This window comes from Nerophis lumbriciformis, linkage group LG35 (assembly GCF_033978685.3).
Source record: "Nerophis lumbriciformis linkage group LG35, RoL_Nlum_v2.1, whole genome shotgun sequence".
Classification (NCBI taxonomy): domain Eukaryota; kingdom Metazoa; phylum Chordata; class Actinopteri; order Syngnathiformes; family Syngnathidae; genus Nerophis; species Nerophis lumbriciformis.
The window spans coordinates 25,771,082-25,789,204 of NC_084582.2; the positions used below are offsets into that span (position 1 = coordinate 25,771,082).

Consider the following 18,123-nt stretch of genomic DNA (forward strand, 5'->3'; position numbering starts at 1 on the left):
GTTTTTAATGTAACCTTGCTGCTGCCCTCTTGGCCAGGTCTCCCTTGGAAAAGAGATCTTTGATCTCAATGGGATTTTACCTGGTTAAATAAAGGCTAATAAATAAATAAATAATTAAGGGTTTGGTCAATATCGGCAAAAAGCCATTATCGGACATCCCTAGTTAAGACCTATCATAAGTACTTTAACTTTTTTTTAACTTTGTAAGTCCAGTTTGTTCTATAGTTTTACACGCACACACTAAAACGTTTACTCTCAAGTTATGAGCCTGCACTCGTTTTATCATCATCTGTCAATCAATCCGTGCACGCATGTACAGTATATATGCGTGCCGCAAAGGAGTCACGTGACGTGTTGAGGACCAACCCGTTGCAAAACGTTGCGGAATCCGTGAACGTCTTGAACGCCGCCCGCTCGCAGAGAAGCACAGTAATGACGCTGCTTACTTTCCTATTTTTTTTCTTCTTCTTCTTCTTCTTCTTCTTCTTCCCATCCTCCTCTGCTCTCTTCTCGCGATAAGAGCCACGGAGCGCTTTGACAGGCAGCCGAGGTCGCAGCAGGCGGAGGGAGAGACGGTGGAAGGAAGGTAACGCAGGGAGGCAGCATCATGGCGGACAGAGACAGTGGCAGTGACCACGGAGGGCCCACCGCAGGCCCGTGCTCGCTGCCCGCCGGCGCCGCGTCGCGGCTGCAGCACGACACCGAGGAGCTCGCCTCCAAGCGGGTCGACATCCAGAACAAGCGCTTCTACCTTGACGTCAAGCAGAACGTGAAAGGACGCTTCCTGAAGATAGCCGAGGTCGGCGCGGGGGGGAACAAGAGCCGCCTCACGCTCTCCATGTCGGTGGCCGTGGAGTTCCGCGATTACCTCGGGGACTTTATCGAACATTACGCCCAGCTGGGCCCGAGCAACCCCGACATGGTGCACGACGAGCCGCGGCGGGCGCTGAAGAGCGAGTTCTTGGTGCGGGAGAACCGGAAATATTACATGGATCTGAAGGAGAACCAGAGGGGGCGGTTCCTGAGGATCCGGCAGACAGTCAACCGGGGGCCCGGGCTGGGGAGCTCGCAAGGCCAGACCATCGCGCTGCCGGCGCAAGGGCTGATCGAGTTCCGCGACGCCTTGGCCAAACTCATCGACGACTACGGCGTGGACGAGGAACCCGCCGAGCTCCCGGAGGGCACCTCGCTCACCGTGGACAACAAGCGCTTCTTCTTCGACGTGGGCTCCAACAAGTACGGCGTGTTCATGCGGGTCAGCGAGGTCAAGCCCACCTACCGGAACTCCATCACGGTTCCCTGCAAAGTCTGGTCCAAATTCGGCAACACCTTCTGCAAGTACGCGGAGGAGATGCGGAAGATCCAGGAGAGGAGTCGAGAGAAACGGGCCTCGGAACTGCTGCCTGAAGGCCCGCACGGCGCGGACGACGCCGACGATGACTGACTTCTTTTGGGGGCAAAAGTTGATATCAAGAAAGAAGATTTCGCCCCCCATCACACACACACACACACACACACACACACACACACACACACACACACACACACTCACACAAGGCACCTGGATGTCACCCACGTTATACTACCATGTCACAGTAAAGCGCTGCTATCCAGGACTGTCACAGTTATCTACTTGATTTCAGTACAAAAAAAAAAGCAGAATGTTTTGCACAGCTAATATTATAAAACCACAAATCGGCACAAGAGAACATGTATTACAACCAAAATTGCAGATTCCAATATGAAAAGTGCGCTACAAGTGTTATCCGATGCAAAAAAAAAACAAAAAAAAACCTGGCATGCTTGTAGGCTCATATTGTGCACAGAAATGTAATTTGACCTTAAAAAAAATGTGTGCTCTTACGCAGATCACATGCACATCCAACAAATGGGATACAGTCCATATCTCTGCTTATCATAAGGACCCATCTCCATAGAAACGGGAAAAAAAAAAGTGCTAACTTAGATGTACTAATTATGATTTTGTGAATCAGCTGTAAAAAGATCCTTATTAAGATACCCACGTTTTCTGTGGGGAGAATTTGTGTTGTTTAGTTTTTTGGGTTTTTTTCCTTGTGGGAGCGTTACAAATGCTAAAAGGTCCACTTGGGGGGAGTGCAAAGGCGTGAAATTGAATTAAATTATATATATACATATATATATTAAAAAAAGACACGCCTGCTCAGTGCAGGCATCCTCTTACATCATTACAACCCGTGCCTTATACACTCCACTCGTTTACGTGTCCTCACGTGGATGGTCCGTGACCCTCGACCTCTGTCCACTTTCATTTTACGAGTGCTATGTTAGGCAGAAACAAACTCCACACTGACCAGGATCCACACCCTCGTGGATGTGATGCAGTGACACCAAGAGGAAGCTAAACTGCTCGTGTGGCGGCCTATTCTCCACTTGTTGCACACGTACAGGATGTTAAAATCAAAGTCGGCTCGGTTGAGACCTTTTTTCCAGTGCATAGCGGCGACGAAACGAGGCGTCCTTTTCTACATGAGCGCAGGGCCAAGGTGGTAAATATCTCTTTATGGTGCTATCGCTCCAATGTTGCTCCTTTGCTCGCTTGTACGTCATTTATGCATTCTAGTCCCTCTGACTCTCCTTCTCGTATCCGTTGTGTTTGTCCGACATCGTGTCGGGTTTCTCCCTCTCAGACGGAGGTGCAGACACCGACCACGTGGGGACAAGTCATGTTAGTGTGCAATATTCCATGTGTCACATACAGTCGCGATCAAATGTTTACATACACTTGTAAAGAACATAATATCATGGCTGTCTTGAGTTTCCAATAATTTCTACAACTCTTATTTTTTTGTGATAGAGTGATTGGAGCACATACTTGTTGGTCACAAAAAATATTCATGAAGTTTGGTTCTTTTATGAATTTATTATGGGTGTACTGAAAATGTGACCAAATCTGCTGGGTCAAAAGTATACATACAGCAATGTTAATATTTGGTTGCATGTCCCTTGGCAAGTTTCACTGCAAAAAGGAGCTTTTGGTAGCCATCCACAAGCTTCTGGTTGAATTTTTGACCACTCCTCTTGACAAAATTGGTGCAGTTCAGCTAAATTTGTTGGTTTTCTGACATGAACTGGTTTCTTGAGCATTGTCCAAACGTTTAAGTCAGCACTTAACACCATTCCTACCATCAAGCATGGTGGTGGTAGTATTATGCTTTGGGCCTGTTTTGCTGCCAATAGAACTGGTGCTTTAAATGGGACAATGAAATAGGAGAAGTACCTCCAAATTCTTCAGGACAACCTAAAATCATCAGCCCGGAGGTTGGGTCTTGGGCTGTTCCAACAGGACAATGACCCCAAACACACGTCAAAAGGGGTAAAGGAATGGCTAAATCAGGCTAGAATGAAGGTTTTAGAATGGCCTTGCAATTATGGACAATGCTGAAGAAACAAGTCAATGTCAGAAAACCAACAAATTTAGCTGAACTGCACCAATTTTGTCAAGAGGAGTGGTCAAAAATTCAACCACAAGCTTGTGGATGGCTACCAAAAGTGCCTTATTGCAGTGAAACTTGCTTAACATTGCTGTATGTATACTTTTGGTCACATTTTCAGTAGATCCATAATAAATTCATAAAAGAACCAAACTTCATGAATGTTTTTTGTGACCAACAAGTACGTGCTCCAATCACTCTATCACAAAACAATAAGAGTTGTAGAAATGATTAGAAACTCAAAACAGCCATGACATTATGTTCTTTACATGTGTATGTAAACTTTTGATCGCGACTGTATGTCGTAAATAGTGATTTATAGATATTCAAAAAGCATGATCATGTGCTTAACAATGTGAAGTGTTTTGTTTTTCTCATAGCTTCAGAAGTATGTTGGATCAGCGTGTGGAATTTGATACATTGAATTTAAACGTGGACACGTTAGCATACACTCACTTAGGGGTCTCACTAACGCACGCACACACAGCCTTCTCCCCCCTGCGGAGGCCTCATGTTGCTTTTGGAGTGTCTGGGAGGTCTCTACAGTACTTCCAATGAGGCCCACTATCATTAGAATCCATTCTCGAGTGACCCGTGTCTCTACTGTACCAACCAATCACGGTACAAAATACAAGCAGCATAGTATTCTTAAAAAAAAAAAAAAACTTTGTTCGACTGCAAAAGTTATTAACCTGTGTTTGATTTTTCAGAAAAGGTTCAACGTAAGTCTGAGTTTGAGTGAAAGGCCTAAAAAAGCCAATGTCACAATTGGATCTATATTTCATACATAAGTTGTTTCTGTGTCTATGTGAGTTTTTTCTATGACCAAATATATGATCAAGCCTATTCATTAGGGATGTGGATCTTACAACAACTCTTGATTCGATTTTCATTCTTGGAGTGACAATTCGATTGAAAATCGATGCTCCACTCAAACCTATCCTCATTATATATTATTTGATATAAAAATGATCAAAAAACTTTTTTTTAAACAGATTAAAGGTTACAAAACCTCCCCTTGGCTGCCGACGTTTGATTTGGGAAAATTATCTAAAAGTATCTGGAAAAAAACTAAGATTCGCGATTTAGATGTGAATGGATTATTTTCAGCACACCTATAGTAGGGATTGGCCCTTGTGTGAGAGCAATGCATTCCGCTGAAAATTATGGAAAGCATCAGGAACTGATGCTGTGGTCAAAGTTGGAACAGATTTTAGGATACATTCTATTGCTGTCTGGTGGCTAAAGTGAGTGTAAAATGCATCTTGGTTGTAGTTTTGATTACCAAATTCGTCACATTACATGTGTCAGGTAGACCGTGACGGATAGGGCTATATGAAACCCCTGGTACTACTCGTAGAACACAATAAAATGCACACTTGTTACAGTACAGTGGAACCCATTTATGTGGACTACCCGTCCCTTGCTTCCATGTTTTTATTATTTACTCAAAGGTGCCTGCTTAAGTTGACATAAGCATAGAAGGCCAATCTTTTTTGTTAATTCGAGATCCAAAGGGGTAACTTTTATGAAAATGTGTGGTAGTATCTAACGCAGTGGTTCTTAACCTGGGTTCGAGCGAATCCCAGGGGTTCGGTGAGTCGGGCTCAGGGGTTCGGCGGAGGTCAAAACACACCCGACTCATCGTGTAAATAAAAACTTCTCCCTATCGACGTATTACGGATACGGCAACAGCAGAAGTCAGACTGATTTGCAGGTGTGTCATTTGTTGTGAGTTTATGCACTGTGTTGGTTTTGTTCTTTGAACAAGGTGATGTTCATGCACGGTTCATTTTGTGCACCAGTAAAAAAACATGGTAACACTTTAGTATGGGAAACATATTCACCATTAATTAGTTGCTTATTAACATGCACATTAGTAACATATTGGCTCTTAACTAGTCATTATTAAGTTCTTATTAATGCCTTATTCAGCATGGCCTTATTATAACCCTAACCCTCTAACCCTAACCCTAACCAAATAACTCTAAATTAAGTCTTTGTTACTTAGAATATGTTCCCCATACTAAAGTGTTACCAAAACCATTTAACTTTGTCTTGAATTTGAAAAAAAACATTTTATTTTTAACTAAAGAAGGGTTCGGTGAATGCGCATATGAAACTGGTGGGGTTCGGTACCTCCAACTAGGTTAAGAACCACTGATCTAACGTCATTATTAAAAACTGACACTTAACGTTCAAAGCCGGTGCTTCTCTCCTTAGGCGGTAGACGTCTGACAAAATTGCACAATTTGAGGAAAACGATGTACTTATAGAATCCCTTTGTCGCCTTATGTCGCTGGCTGAAGTCCCAAGTAAATATGCTATCGCCATGGTTACTTAAACGGGTTCCACTGTATTGTTGTGGTATACCAACGTCTGCATAGATTTACGGCATGGGTCTCGAACAAGTAACTGGTGGTGGTGTCCTGTCTACCAAAACTGGACAACATCGAACTTCTATCAGGGCCATGCATGACTTCCTGGTTAACCACCAATAGCAGCCTCTGGTCACATGACTCCTCACAAACCCCCCCCCACAGAGATGCTTGTCTTCTGTTGGCGCGCACAGCAATTTGTTGTGTCCATCACTGGGATAGACTGTGCTGATGTGTTGTTTTAAAGATTTCAAGAAATATTGTTATAAAGATTTCAAGAAAGTGTAGGTTGAATGGGTACAATGCACAATGAATACATCCCATGTTTTCCCTCAAGTCCTTTACCATCCCATGTGAGATAATACGTTGTACCTTTCAAAAATATTTTGTGTGTGTGTACATATATGTATGTATACGTATATGTGTATATATATATATATACATATATAGAGTAAATATGTAAATGTTTGTTATATATGATGCTCCTCCTTTCAGAAGAAAATATAACACGATGTAAACAGGAAAAACATACTGCGTTTTTCTTTTGCTTTGTATATTTATACTTACAGAAGTACATTGCACTTTAGATATATTAAGAAGACTCCAAGTCTGCATATTATTTTTGATAGGGATCTAATTCAAAGATGATAAATTACAAGCTTTGTGACTATTGCTGGACAGCGATGTATTGAGTTATTGAAGTATATTTTGTCTGTGTGTCAGAAAGTTTACTGCATGATAAAGTAGTGCTATACACCGATATTGGTTTTTTTGTGGTTTTTTTAAGTTGGTAAAAAGAAAAAAAATGTCTGAAAACTGTGATCACGACCCTCTTGTAAGTTCAAGCTCTCCCCACCCTTTGGAGAAAATGTCCTGTTGAATTATGGCCTTTCCTGATTCATGACGACGGTGCTTACTTTGACTTTGACACGGAGCTCATCCTGTACATCTCAACATCGTCAAAGCTTGTGTCCTCACGCTCCATTCACCACCTTATTAAATTTCTGTTGATGGCAAAAAAAAAAATTGGAAAAAGGTGTGCTGTTTTGTACAGTGCTGTTTGTTTTTAATGTTTGGGGGAGTCTTGTTGTCTGAAAAATGATTAATCATGCAATAAAAGGTCATTCCATGTGTTCCTGTCACTGCAAACACCTGTCTCAAACACCACATGGACATTATTTGGTATAGCAACTTAATAAATAAATAATATCATGCCATAAGTTAATTGATTTTACTCTTCAATACAAACAAAAGGCAGTGATTTACTCAAATATTTAACCTTCTGACCATGTTTTCACATTTTATTATGAACCAAATTTACAGTTTGAGGCTTTACCCCCATTACAACACGTTGCACACTTTATTTATGTAAAAATGTTTTTATACTTTTAAAATCAAAGTTGAATTTATTTCGATGCATGTTTTGTACTAAAATAATTCATTAGATTTTTTTTTTTGTTTGTTTTGCAAAATAACAATTAAAATTTAAATGTGTACCGTATTTTTCGGACTATAAGTCGCAGTTTTTTTTCATAGTTTGGCCAGGCTCCAGTGCGACTTATATATGTTTTTTCTTTTTTTATTATGCATTTTCGGCAGGTGCGACTTATACTCCGGTGCGACTTATACTCCGAAAAATACGGTATGTCTCGTAACAGGATTTGATCCCATTTGAATTGTTCACAAGCCCAGCACTAATGCTGCATGTCTCAGGGAACCATGAGATTGTGTGGAGACATGTGTCATCACTTGTATCAGTGACAGTGCAGGAAGGGGCTAGTCCTATGCTTGCTTTAAAATTCCATACTAGCGCCCTGTTATTAATGAATTGACATTTCACATGTGCTTTTTCATACAAAATGGTTGTTCTACATATTTATATTTAGACCAAGAGCTCAAGGGGAAACATTTTTTTTTAAACAAAAATATGTCATTATGAAATTATGTGACCTTATCTGGCCTTGAAACTTGGCAAATGTGCAATATTAGCTCTTTTAGGGACTGTATTTGCATTCAGAATTGTTTCTCACATCGTTAATCTTTTTAATGATAAATCATTATTTATCATTGTTATTGCGTACTCAGTTTTTGCTCATATTTTTGAATCTTTAATCTAGTCAGGAGTAGGACAAATCAAGTAATATAAATGTGTTTATTATTATATACTATAAAGTTAAACTCTATTAAATGTTATTTCTGTCTTAAAGTTGCCATATGTAGTAATGTGGTCAGAAATGGTACTGCAATCCCACTCACCATGAGTGAGGTTGCCAGATACGCGGCCGAATCCGAATCCTACTCCAAGGAACTTCAAATGCCAATCGACGAGTACCACACTGAAGGTTTCTCTTGTTTATGCTTCTTGCAAGATGGTTTACTCAATAATTATGCCACATTTTACTGATGTCGATTAGCCAAATGTATTTGTAAAGTTACGCAGCAATATTTTCGTCGGGAGTCGGGACAGATTGTTGGCATTACCCTGCTAAAATGTGTAGTTTGACCGCAAGGATCACCATCAAAATAGTTATATACAAACCCCGTTTCCATATGAGTTGGGAAATTGTGTTAGATGTAAAAATAAACGGAATACAATGATTTGCAAATCATTTTCAACCCATATTCAGTTGAATATGCTACAAAGACAACATATTTGATGTTCAAACTGATAAACTTTTTTTTTTTTTGCAAATAATCATTAACTTTAGAATTTGATGCCAGCAACACGTGACAAAGAAGTTGGGAAAGGTGGCAATAAATACTGATAAAGTTGAGGAATGCTCATCAAACACTTATTTGGAACATCCCACAGGTGAACAGGCAAATTGGGAACAGGTGGGTGCCATGATTGGGTATAAAAGTAGATTCCATGAAATGCTCAGTCATTCACAAACAAGGATGGGGCGAGGGTCACCACTTTGTCAACAAATGCGTGAGCAAATTGTTGAACAGTTTAAGAAAAACTTTTCTCAACCAGCTATTGTGAGGAATTTAGGGATTTCACCATCTACGCTCCGTAATATCATCAAAGGGTTCAGAGAATCTGGAGAAATCACTGCACGTAAGCAGCTAAGCCCGTGACCTTCGATCCCTCAGACTGTACTGCATCAACAAGCGACATCAGTGTGTAAAGGATATCACCACATGGGCTCAGGAACACTTCAGAAAGCCTCTGTCAGTAACTACAGTTGGTCGCTACATCTGTAAGTGCAAGTTAAAACTCTCCGATGCAAGGCGAAAACCGTTTATCAACAACACCCAGCAACGCCGTCGGCTTCGCTGGGCCTAAGCTCATCTAAGATGGACTGATACAAAGTGGAAAAGTGTTCTGTGGTCTGACGAGTCCACATTTCAAATTGTTTTTGGAAACTGTGGATGTCGTGTCCTCCGGACCAAAGAGGAAAAGAACCATCCGGATTGTTATAGGCGCAAAGTGGAAAAGCAAGCATCTGTGATGGAATGGGGGTGTATTAGTGCCCAAGACATGGGTAACTTACACATCTGTGAAGGCGCCATTAATGCTGAAAGGTACATACAGGTTTTGGAGCAACATATGTTGCCATCCAAGCAACGTTACCATGGACGCCCCTGCTTATTTCAGCAAGACAATGCCAAGCCATGTGTTACATCAACGTGGCTTCATAGTAAAAGAGTGCGGGTACTAGACTGGCCTACCTGTAGTCCAGACCTGTCTCCCATTGAAAATGTGTGGCGCATTATGAAGCCTAAAATAGCACAACGGAGACCCCCGGACTGTTGAACAACTTAAGCTGTACATAAAACAAGAATGGGAAAGAATTCCACCTGAGAAGCTTAAAAAATGTGTCTCCTCAGTTCTCAAACGTTTACTGAGTGTTGTTAAAAGGAAAGGCCATGTAACACAGTGGTGAACATGCCCTTTCCCAACTACTTTGGCACGTGTTGCAGCCATGAAATTCTAAGTTAATTATTATTTGCAAAAAATAAATAAAGTTTATGAGTTTGAACATCAAATATCTTGTCTTTGTAGTGCATTCAATTGAATATGGGTTGAAAAGGATTTGCAAATCATTGTATTCCGTTTATATTTACATCTAACACAGTTTCCCAACTCATATGGAAATGGGGTTTGTATAATAATATTGAATATATTATATATCGCATAGGCCTACTTTGATAGCAAGCCAAGGCCAACAGTAAAATTACCGCCACATTTCATTCAGCATAGCCCCATGTTGCATCCAACGTGACGCACTGCATTCTCTTCCATGTACGCACATGTGAAGTGAAGTGAATTATATTTATATAGCGCTTTTCTTTAGTGACTCAAAGCGCTTTACATAGTGTACAACAACAACAACACATCACCATCTTTCAGTGTGATTCTATGAGTCAACCCACGTTATGCAAAAACCGCGTTACGCATAAATCATATAGCCTACTACCATGTCAATACACAAAGTAGAAATGATTACATGTAATGCATTATATTGTGCCAAGCAAGTACCACCCCATATGTGCCTGATGCACATACAGTACCAGAAACTACAATTAGCCGTGCTAATGTTGGAACCCCCTTTCCTCAGCGTATCAGCATATTGACAACGAAATAGGCACTGACACTACCCATACCCACATAGGTTTTATTTGTCGAAAATATAATTTGCCCTGTCAGTTGTATGACACATCGACATACAGGCTAACAGTCATATATTTCCCCCCTTAGCCTATACAGTATGTCGATGTGTCATTGACCGGGCTAGCATGCTAAGCATTCGTTGCAGGAACATACTAGCTTTGTTAGACAAGATCATAGATTGTATTGGACAATATAGTTTTCATACAAAATGTCCGTTTCCATTTATTACAAGTAATGAGAAAACGTAAATGCCTTACTTGCCTATCTAGGAGAAAATTAGCAAGTTTGATGAAAAAATATTCTTCGCCTTCAATCGTCTCCATCTTTCAAAGGCATCCGCAATACAAATCCTCGTTTTGTTCCTGGCTTTATCATGAATAAGTTGAGAATCTTAACGCCTTTTAGATTTACTAAGGTCTGACATGTTTAGTAACTTTACCAGTGGCAGTAGCTCGACTAAGAGGGCGGTGCGTAACTGGCAACCTGGATGTGACACAATCACAGACTTTTTAATTGGTTAAATGGTGGAGGGCGGGGCATCGAAATGAAAACAATAACATAATTTCGGGGCTGTAAATCTAATTTTTAAATGAGCATATACCGGCTGAACTAGCATTATCAGTTATAAAGGTATTCGAAAATAATACAATTTAATAATGCCTTTTGACGTATCAGGGCCATTGAATGATGACTTGACATGAAATGATTACAAATGGCTCCTTTAAGACCTAATAGGCGGTGAAAATATTTTTTACAAAAATTAAAGCTAACTAGTTAGGCATTTAAGACATTGTGAGAAGCGAAACAAAAATATATGTAAAAGTACCAACAAAGTAACAAATAAGTATCAGTAGTTTCATTTCAAACATTCAAAAATAAGTTTATCTTTATTAACTTACATTTTAATAACAGAAAATGAAATGTGCAAGGTTTTAACACCAATCATTTTTGCGTTTGTGATTGTGAACAAATGAACTCCTACGGTGAGTAAAGGCACCATCATGAATTGCAAACATAGTCCCACATGCTTGCTCGTCTGTATTATACAACTATAAAATTAATATCTAAATATCTAGTACGCTTATAAAAAAAGAAAGATGTGATGTGCATCTTACAAATTGCCAACAAATACTGCATATGTAATCCAAAGATACTGATGTATAATATATGCTTGTTTTTCGCTGTTAATTGGTTCCTGAGTGTTGTAAAAATAATTTCCGCAAAGTATCAAGTATTGATTATAAATCGAATTGTCCTAGCTACAGCACAAGAAAACCTTTTAATATTTTTTTTGACATTATGATAGCCATTTATACATCAAATAACACCCACAGAGTCATTTTTACACTCTGTTAATCCAGTACAGTCATGTGCCTGAGGATTGGAGTGGCCATGATACTGAACAGTGTGCTTTGATTGTTTTAGTCTCATCTCATGGCTAATACTACTGTAGGATTGATATTTTAGTTTATTTTGCCATTTGTATGCTTGACAATACTAAAATATGTGTCAAAAAAAATCAGTGATAGAGCGAAGCCACAAAGTTTGAGGCGGAATGTGGTGACTGACGACTGTTGTTGTATTGATTTATACTGTTAATTGTACTATTAATCCTAATCTTTGTTTGTCACCATATCAATGTTTTGATTGAATTAAATCACATTCTTATTTTAATTTAATGTATTTGTATCATACAAGAGTCGATTTAGGTTAAAGGTCATGTCAGGAAACTTCATCATCAGTCGCAGTGTCATGATCTGGTAGCTCTGCTGCCCCCTATCTTCTTTTTCTGGTTTCTGGGTCACGGGGCATAGCCACCTGCGTGCCCACCCGTCCTCCAGGAAACTTTCTCCCAGCTTTGTGGGGCCCTTCAAGATCACCAGAATCATCAGCTCTGCGGCGGTGGAAGTCCAGCTGCCTCCATCCATTCAGCGACATCCGGTGGTCCACATTTCCAATTTCAAGCCGGTCTCCACCAGTCCGCTGCGCCCTCCTTCAAAGCCTCCTCCGCCTCCGCACATGATTGGTGGTCACCCATGCAGCATACACTGTGAAGGCCATCTTAGACTCCAGAAGGCAGGGCTGGGGTGTTCAGTATCTGGTCGACTGGTAGGGCTACGGCCATGAAGAACGTTCATGGGTCTCCGGCTCCTGTATCCCTGATGCATCATTTCTGCGTGACTTCCACTCTCTCCATCTTGAGAAACCATGAATGCCACCAGGGGTTGCCAGTGGGGTACTGTCATGATCTGGCAACTCTGCTGCCGCCTATCTTTGTTTTTGTTACATTGTGTGGTTTCACAGTAACGGGACGTAGCCACCTGCGAGCACACATGATACTAATTCCCGATGATTCACCCTTCCAGTCGTGTACGTCTCCTCTGCTTTGGCTCCGCTCACCCTTCTCGTCCTCTGTGGCTCAGTTCCAGCATTGCGGTGTGGTGTTAACTGTTACCTCTCCACACACATACTAAATTATTTTTTCCTATTTGTTTTTTTAATTATTCTTATTAATTTTTTGCTTTGTCGTGAAACCTAGCTGTCTATACACAGTGCAGGAAAACATCAAGCTGCATTTTGAATAATAAAAAAAAAACATTATCATGATTGCCACAGCAGCAACTATTTTTTTGTTTTTACTATTAAAAAAAAATAAAATAATTCAAATAAATAAAAAATAATGCATAACAATATATCAACACATGAATATATATATATATATATACATATATATATAGGCTGCTGCGTGACCCGATGTACTTTTCAATGTGTTATAGGTTTATTTATTTACTATTTTCAAAGAGTAAATTATACATTAAATTAAAATAACGCAATTGACCAAAAGTATTATATTTGTTTAAATTACTTGTAGTTATATTGCTTCTCTTTTAATTGATAAATGAAAATGTATGATTTCCTCGACAATGACAATTGGTAACATGACATGCATTAGTGGTCAAGGGTCAAGTCAGAATATTTGCCTTTATATTATAATCCATAGCCAAATATATGCTTGCTTATACAAAATATTTGCTGATGCATAAATAATACGCATGATTTTTTTGGGGTTTTTTTTTTGTTTACAAATGTACCTGATGCATGTGCAGTACAAATACAAGAACAACGTGTGTATATATGAAATGTGGTATTGGTGGTATACCATTAAACCTATTAAATATTTAGTTTAATAATAATAATGATAGTAATGACACTTCCAGTTGTATTCTTCTAAAAAGCCTTTAATATAGAGTACAAAGAAATATGTGCATCAGTGATGTCATTGGCACTGCACATGGTTTAGGTGCTGTTTCCAACATGTTAATAAATCACAACTACAATTCTCTCTATAAAAGCTTATTATTTCATGAAGCACAGACTAAATATTCAGTAAATATGTCCTTTACACTGTATGAACCAAAAAAAAAAGAGGGTTCAAATATACAAACAAAATAACAGGTGTAATGCTGACATCAAAGTGCAGAAGTTGTCTTTTTTCCCCCCAATAAAACATAACAAATATTTTTGTCACAGTCCTATTTTACAGCACAGGCCTACCCTAGAATATTGGGAACATTGGTCAGTACAACAACAGCCAAAGTGACTACAAGGGGAAGTCTGTAAAAAAAGAAGCAGTTATTAATCCTGATATGATACAACTTTTTGTCGTTTTAGGATTTCCAAATGATTTTAAACAGGATTTTCCCCCCAAAGCTCTACAGTTGTGTCGCAAAAGACGAAGAACCAGCAAAAAGGTGTGGATTTAGGTGGGATCAATAAGGTGCTGATAAACAACGGTACCCGAACTCCAATGTCCTGACGTTATGCGAGCTCCCAGAGAACAAGCCTTAAAGCGATACTTTGTTAAATATCCGCTAAATGTTTGCCTTCCGGGCCTTACTGAGAAAAGCAAACCATTGTCTTCCGAGAACGCCTTTCGTAACGCTCGCGCTGACCCACATGGAGAATGTTGTTTTTCTGCTGCATCCCAGTTTTATTTGTGTTGGTGCAGCGAGTCCTGCTGTTGTATGCCTGCCCAAAGACGGCATCAGAGATGTGGCAGAATATTCTTGTGGAGAGGATGGGTGCTGCATTTGTGCTGAAGTTTGGATTGTTTCTACCTCATAAACAGCATGTTCTGCTACATCCACGTCTTCTTTGCAACCTACAGGATCAACGTGTCACAAGAAGATAGCATGCCGACGCACATATGCGGTTTTAGGGATGTAGGCTCGATGCACCACAATGGGTCCATTAAACCGGGCCCTGTGATAGCCTGGTGAACAAAGTCAGCTGGGAAATACTTTCTAAATCCTAAACATGTTTTTAAATGTATTTATATAATACGTAAGTCAATCGCATAATTGTTTTCATCTTAGTTTTTACACCCGATGTTCTTCCTGGTTTGACACTGGCCAGGAATGGAACGCATGCGTGTACCATTAACACCATCTGGGATACAACCATGAGGTGAACAAAAAGTCGACTTTCGGCTTTAATTTAAGAGGTTTCACAAAAAGGTACTTGGTAGTGGATATTACTTTCTTTAGTAACTAAAAAAAAAACACTTCCTGGCATCATAACAATAAAATAATATTCTGGCTGAAATCCCGCTGCTGCTCACTGCTCCCCTCACCTCCCAGGGGGTGAACAAGGGGATGGGTCAAATGCAGAGGACAAGTTTCACAACACCTAGAGTGTGTGTGACAATCATTAGTATTTTTAACTTTCATTGAAGAAGTTATTTGAATGTTGCAAACTATTGTTAACATGCAAATACTTCAACTTAAGAGTCTTTTAAGATAAGTCTATTGGCTACCGTATTTTTCGGACTATAAGTCGCAGTTTTTTTCATAGTTTGGCCGGGGGTGCGACTTATACTCAGGAGCGACTTATGGGTGAAATTATTAGAGATGTCCAATAATATCAGCCGATAAAAGCGTTAAAATGTAATATCGGAAATTATCGGTATCGTTTTTTTTATTATCGGTATCGGTTTTTAATTTTTTTTATTTTTATTAAATTAACATAAAAAACACAAAATACACTTACAATTAGTACACCAACCCAACTCCCTCCCCCATTCACACTCATTCACACAAAAGGGTTGTTTCTTTCTGTTATTAATATTCTGGTTCCTACATGATATATCAATATATATCAATACAGTCTGCAAGGGATACAGTCCGTAAGCACACATGATTGTGTGTGCTGCTGGTCTACTAATATTACTAACCTTTAACAGTTAATTTTACTCATTTTCATTAATTACTAGTTTCTATGTAACTGTTTTTATATTGTTTTACTTTCTTTTTTATTCAAGAAAATGTTTTTAATTTATTTATCTTATTTTATAAATTTTTTTAAAAAGTACCTTATCTTCACCATACCTGGTTGTTCAAATTAGGCATAATAATGTACCGGTATCCGTAATTAAAGAGTTGGACAATATCGGAATATCGGATATCGGCAAAAAGCCATTATCAGACATCCCTAGAAATTATTAACACATTACCGTAAAATATCAAATAATATTATTGATCTCATTCACGTAAGAGACTAGACGTATAAGATTTCATGGGATTTAGCGATTAGGAGTGACAGATTGTTTGGTAAACGTATAGCATGTTCTATATGTTATAGTTATTTGAATGACTCTTCCCATAATATGTTACGTTAACATACCAGTTGGTTATTTATGCCTCATATAACGTACACTTATTCAGCCTGCTGTCCACTATTCTTTATTTATTTTAAATTGCCTTTCAAATGTCTATTCTTGGTGTTGGGTTTTATCAAATAAATTTCCTCCAAAAATGCGACTTATACTCCAGTGCGACTTATATATGTTTTTTTCCTGCTTTATTGTGCATTTTCGGCCGGTGCGACTTATACTCCGCAGCGACTTATAGTCCGAAAAATACGGTAATTGTTTTGCTTTAGGTGCAAGCAAAAATTTTGAGTTACAAGCATCCTCACCATTAGTTGGCTCAGCAAATATCACAGTGAACCCTGAAATCTCCCAAAACATCAGGTCTTACTTGCAAGTATTGATCACTTGTATCAGTAATTATGGGACTAGAAACGTGTGGAAATGAAAAGGAAGAGCTGATGATCCGTAACATGTTGGTGGTTTGGTACCAGCATGCATGGCTTCTAATGCAATGCTGTCACTAATGTTTGTTGATGACGTAAAGGTCTACTGCACATCAAACTCAATTTAGCTGGGAGAGTATGTGTGAGGCTAGGCCGCACTACGTACTAACTTCAGAATCATGTTTTAACCATGTGACCAGATTGAACTAAACTGCACTTAACTACTTCTAACAGTAGCTATAGTACCCCTTAGCTGCGGTAGGCTGTAATTCAATATGCCGTATTTTTCGGACTAAATTTTTTCAAAGTTTGGCCGGGCTCCAGTGCGATTTAGATATGTTTTTTTCCTTCTTTATTATGCATTTTCGGCAGGTGCGACTTATACTCCGAAAAATACGGTAAATGTAAAATTGACTGTAAAAATGGTATATTTTGACACTGATGAGTTCCCCGGGAGATAGTCAGAGAAACTTACGCTTTGCTCTTTGTGTTGCCCAATGTGTGGTATTGTAGTTAGTGTGAGATTGCCAAAATATGTTTACCTATTAGCTGCTAAGAAGTCAAGAAGAGGGCCACAAAACATGAGCCACAACTTTTCAACCCCTGGTCTATAGGCTCTGATCATGGTCACATACGAGATACAACTGCAGTGGAAACTGCAGTCAAGGACTAGCAAGGCATCTCTAAGGAGGAACCTCCTAATATGGTCATGGAGCCTAGTCAGACTTCAGGCAGACAAAAATATGACAATTACTTCAATTGTCCAAATACTTTTGAGCCCTAAAAGCATACTTGCCAACCTTGAGACCTCCGATTTCGGGAGGTGGGGGGTGGGGGCGTGGTCGGGGGTGGGGCGGGGCCTGGTTGGGGGCGTGGTCGAGGGTGGGGCGGGCGTGGTTGGGGGCGTGGTTAAGAGGGGAGGAGTATATTGACAGCTGGAATTCACCAAGTCAAGTATTTCATACATATATATATATATAAATATAGATATCTACATCCTGAAAATATGCAAACAAAACTGTGTTTAGATAATTGATACTTCAAACTTGCATAAATAAATATTAAGGAATATAACATAACTTGGCTTCTGAGAGTTTCAAAATGTAATGAATAAAATGCTAAAGTTGTTGATAAACAAGCAATTATTTTAATAATTAAATATGGTCATTTTAAATGAATTATTATGATAATTTAAAATCAATTATTTCAAATATGTTTATTTTAATGTATAATTCTATGGCTGGATGTAATAAGGAGTCACGAAAAAATACAAATAAAAAAACAATTAATTTTGATGTTTTTAGCAAAATATAGTAAAAATGTATTTAGTTTTTTTTTTTTTTAAATTAATAAATATATTTATTTTTAGGTAAGATAAACATAATAATACAATTTATCTCTAGTCTGGATGATTTAGTTCTTGTCACCCTGTTGTCCTCCCGTCATGAAAAAAGGCTGTCCTCACTCAGGTTTTTCGGGAGGGTTGGCAAGTATGCCTAAAAGTCAAGGAGTCAAATTGTTGTAAGACCTCTTCAATTACAACTTTGAATCTGCACTTGAA

General features: G+C 39.1%; 1 protein-coding gene across 1 annotated transcript; it reads left to right on the forward strand.

Moving 5' to 3' along the window:
- The first annotated feature begins 398 nt into the window (after window positions 1-398).
- Window positions 399-2,822, forward strand: LOC133575430 (transcriptional activator protein Pur-alpha-like). The gene has a single exon (XM_061928161.2). It carries the CDS (start codon window positions 608-610, stop codon window positions 1,442-1,444), a length of 837 nt encoding a protein of 278 aa, XP_061784145.1. The 5' UTR covers window positions 399-607; the 3' UTR covers window positions 1,445-2,822.
- Window positions 2,823-18,123: the final 15,301 nt, after the last annotated feature.

Bases quoted from the DNA above. Each gene is read 5' to 3' on its own strand.
- LOC133575430 (XM_061928161.2), top strand. From the start codon at position 608: ATGGCGGACAGAGACAGTGGCAGTGACCACGGAGGGCCCACCGCAGGC.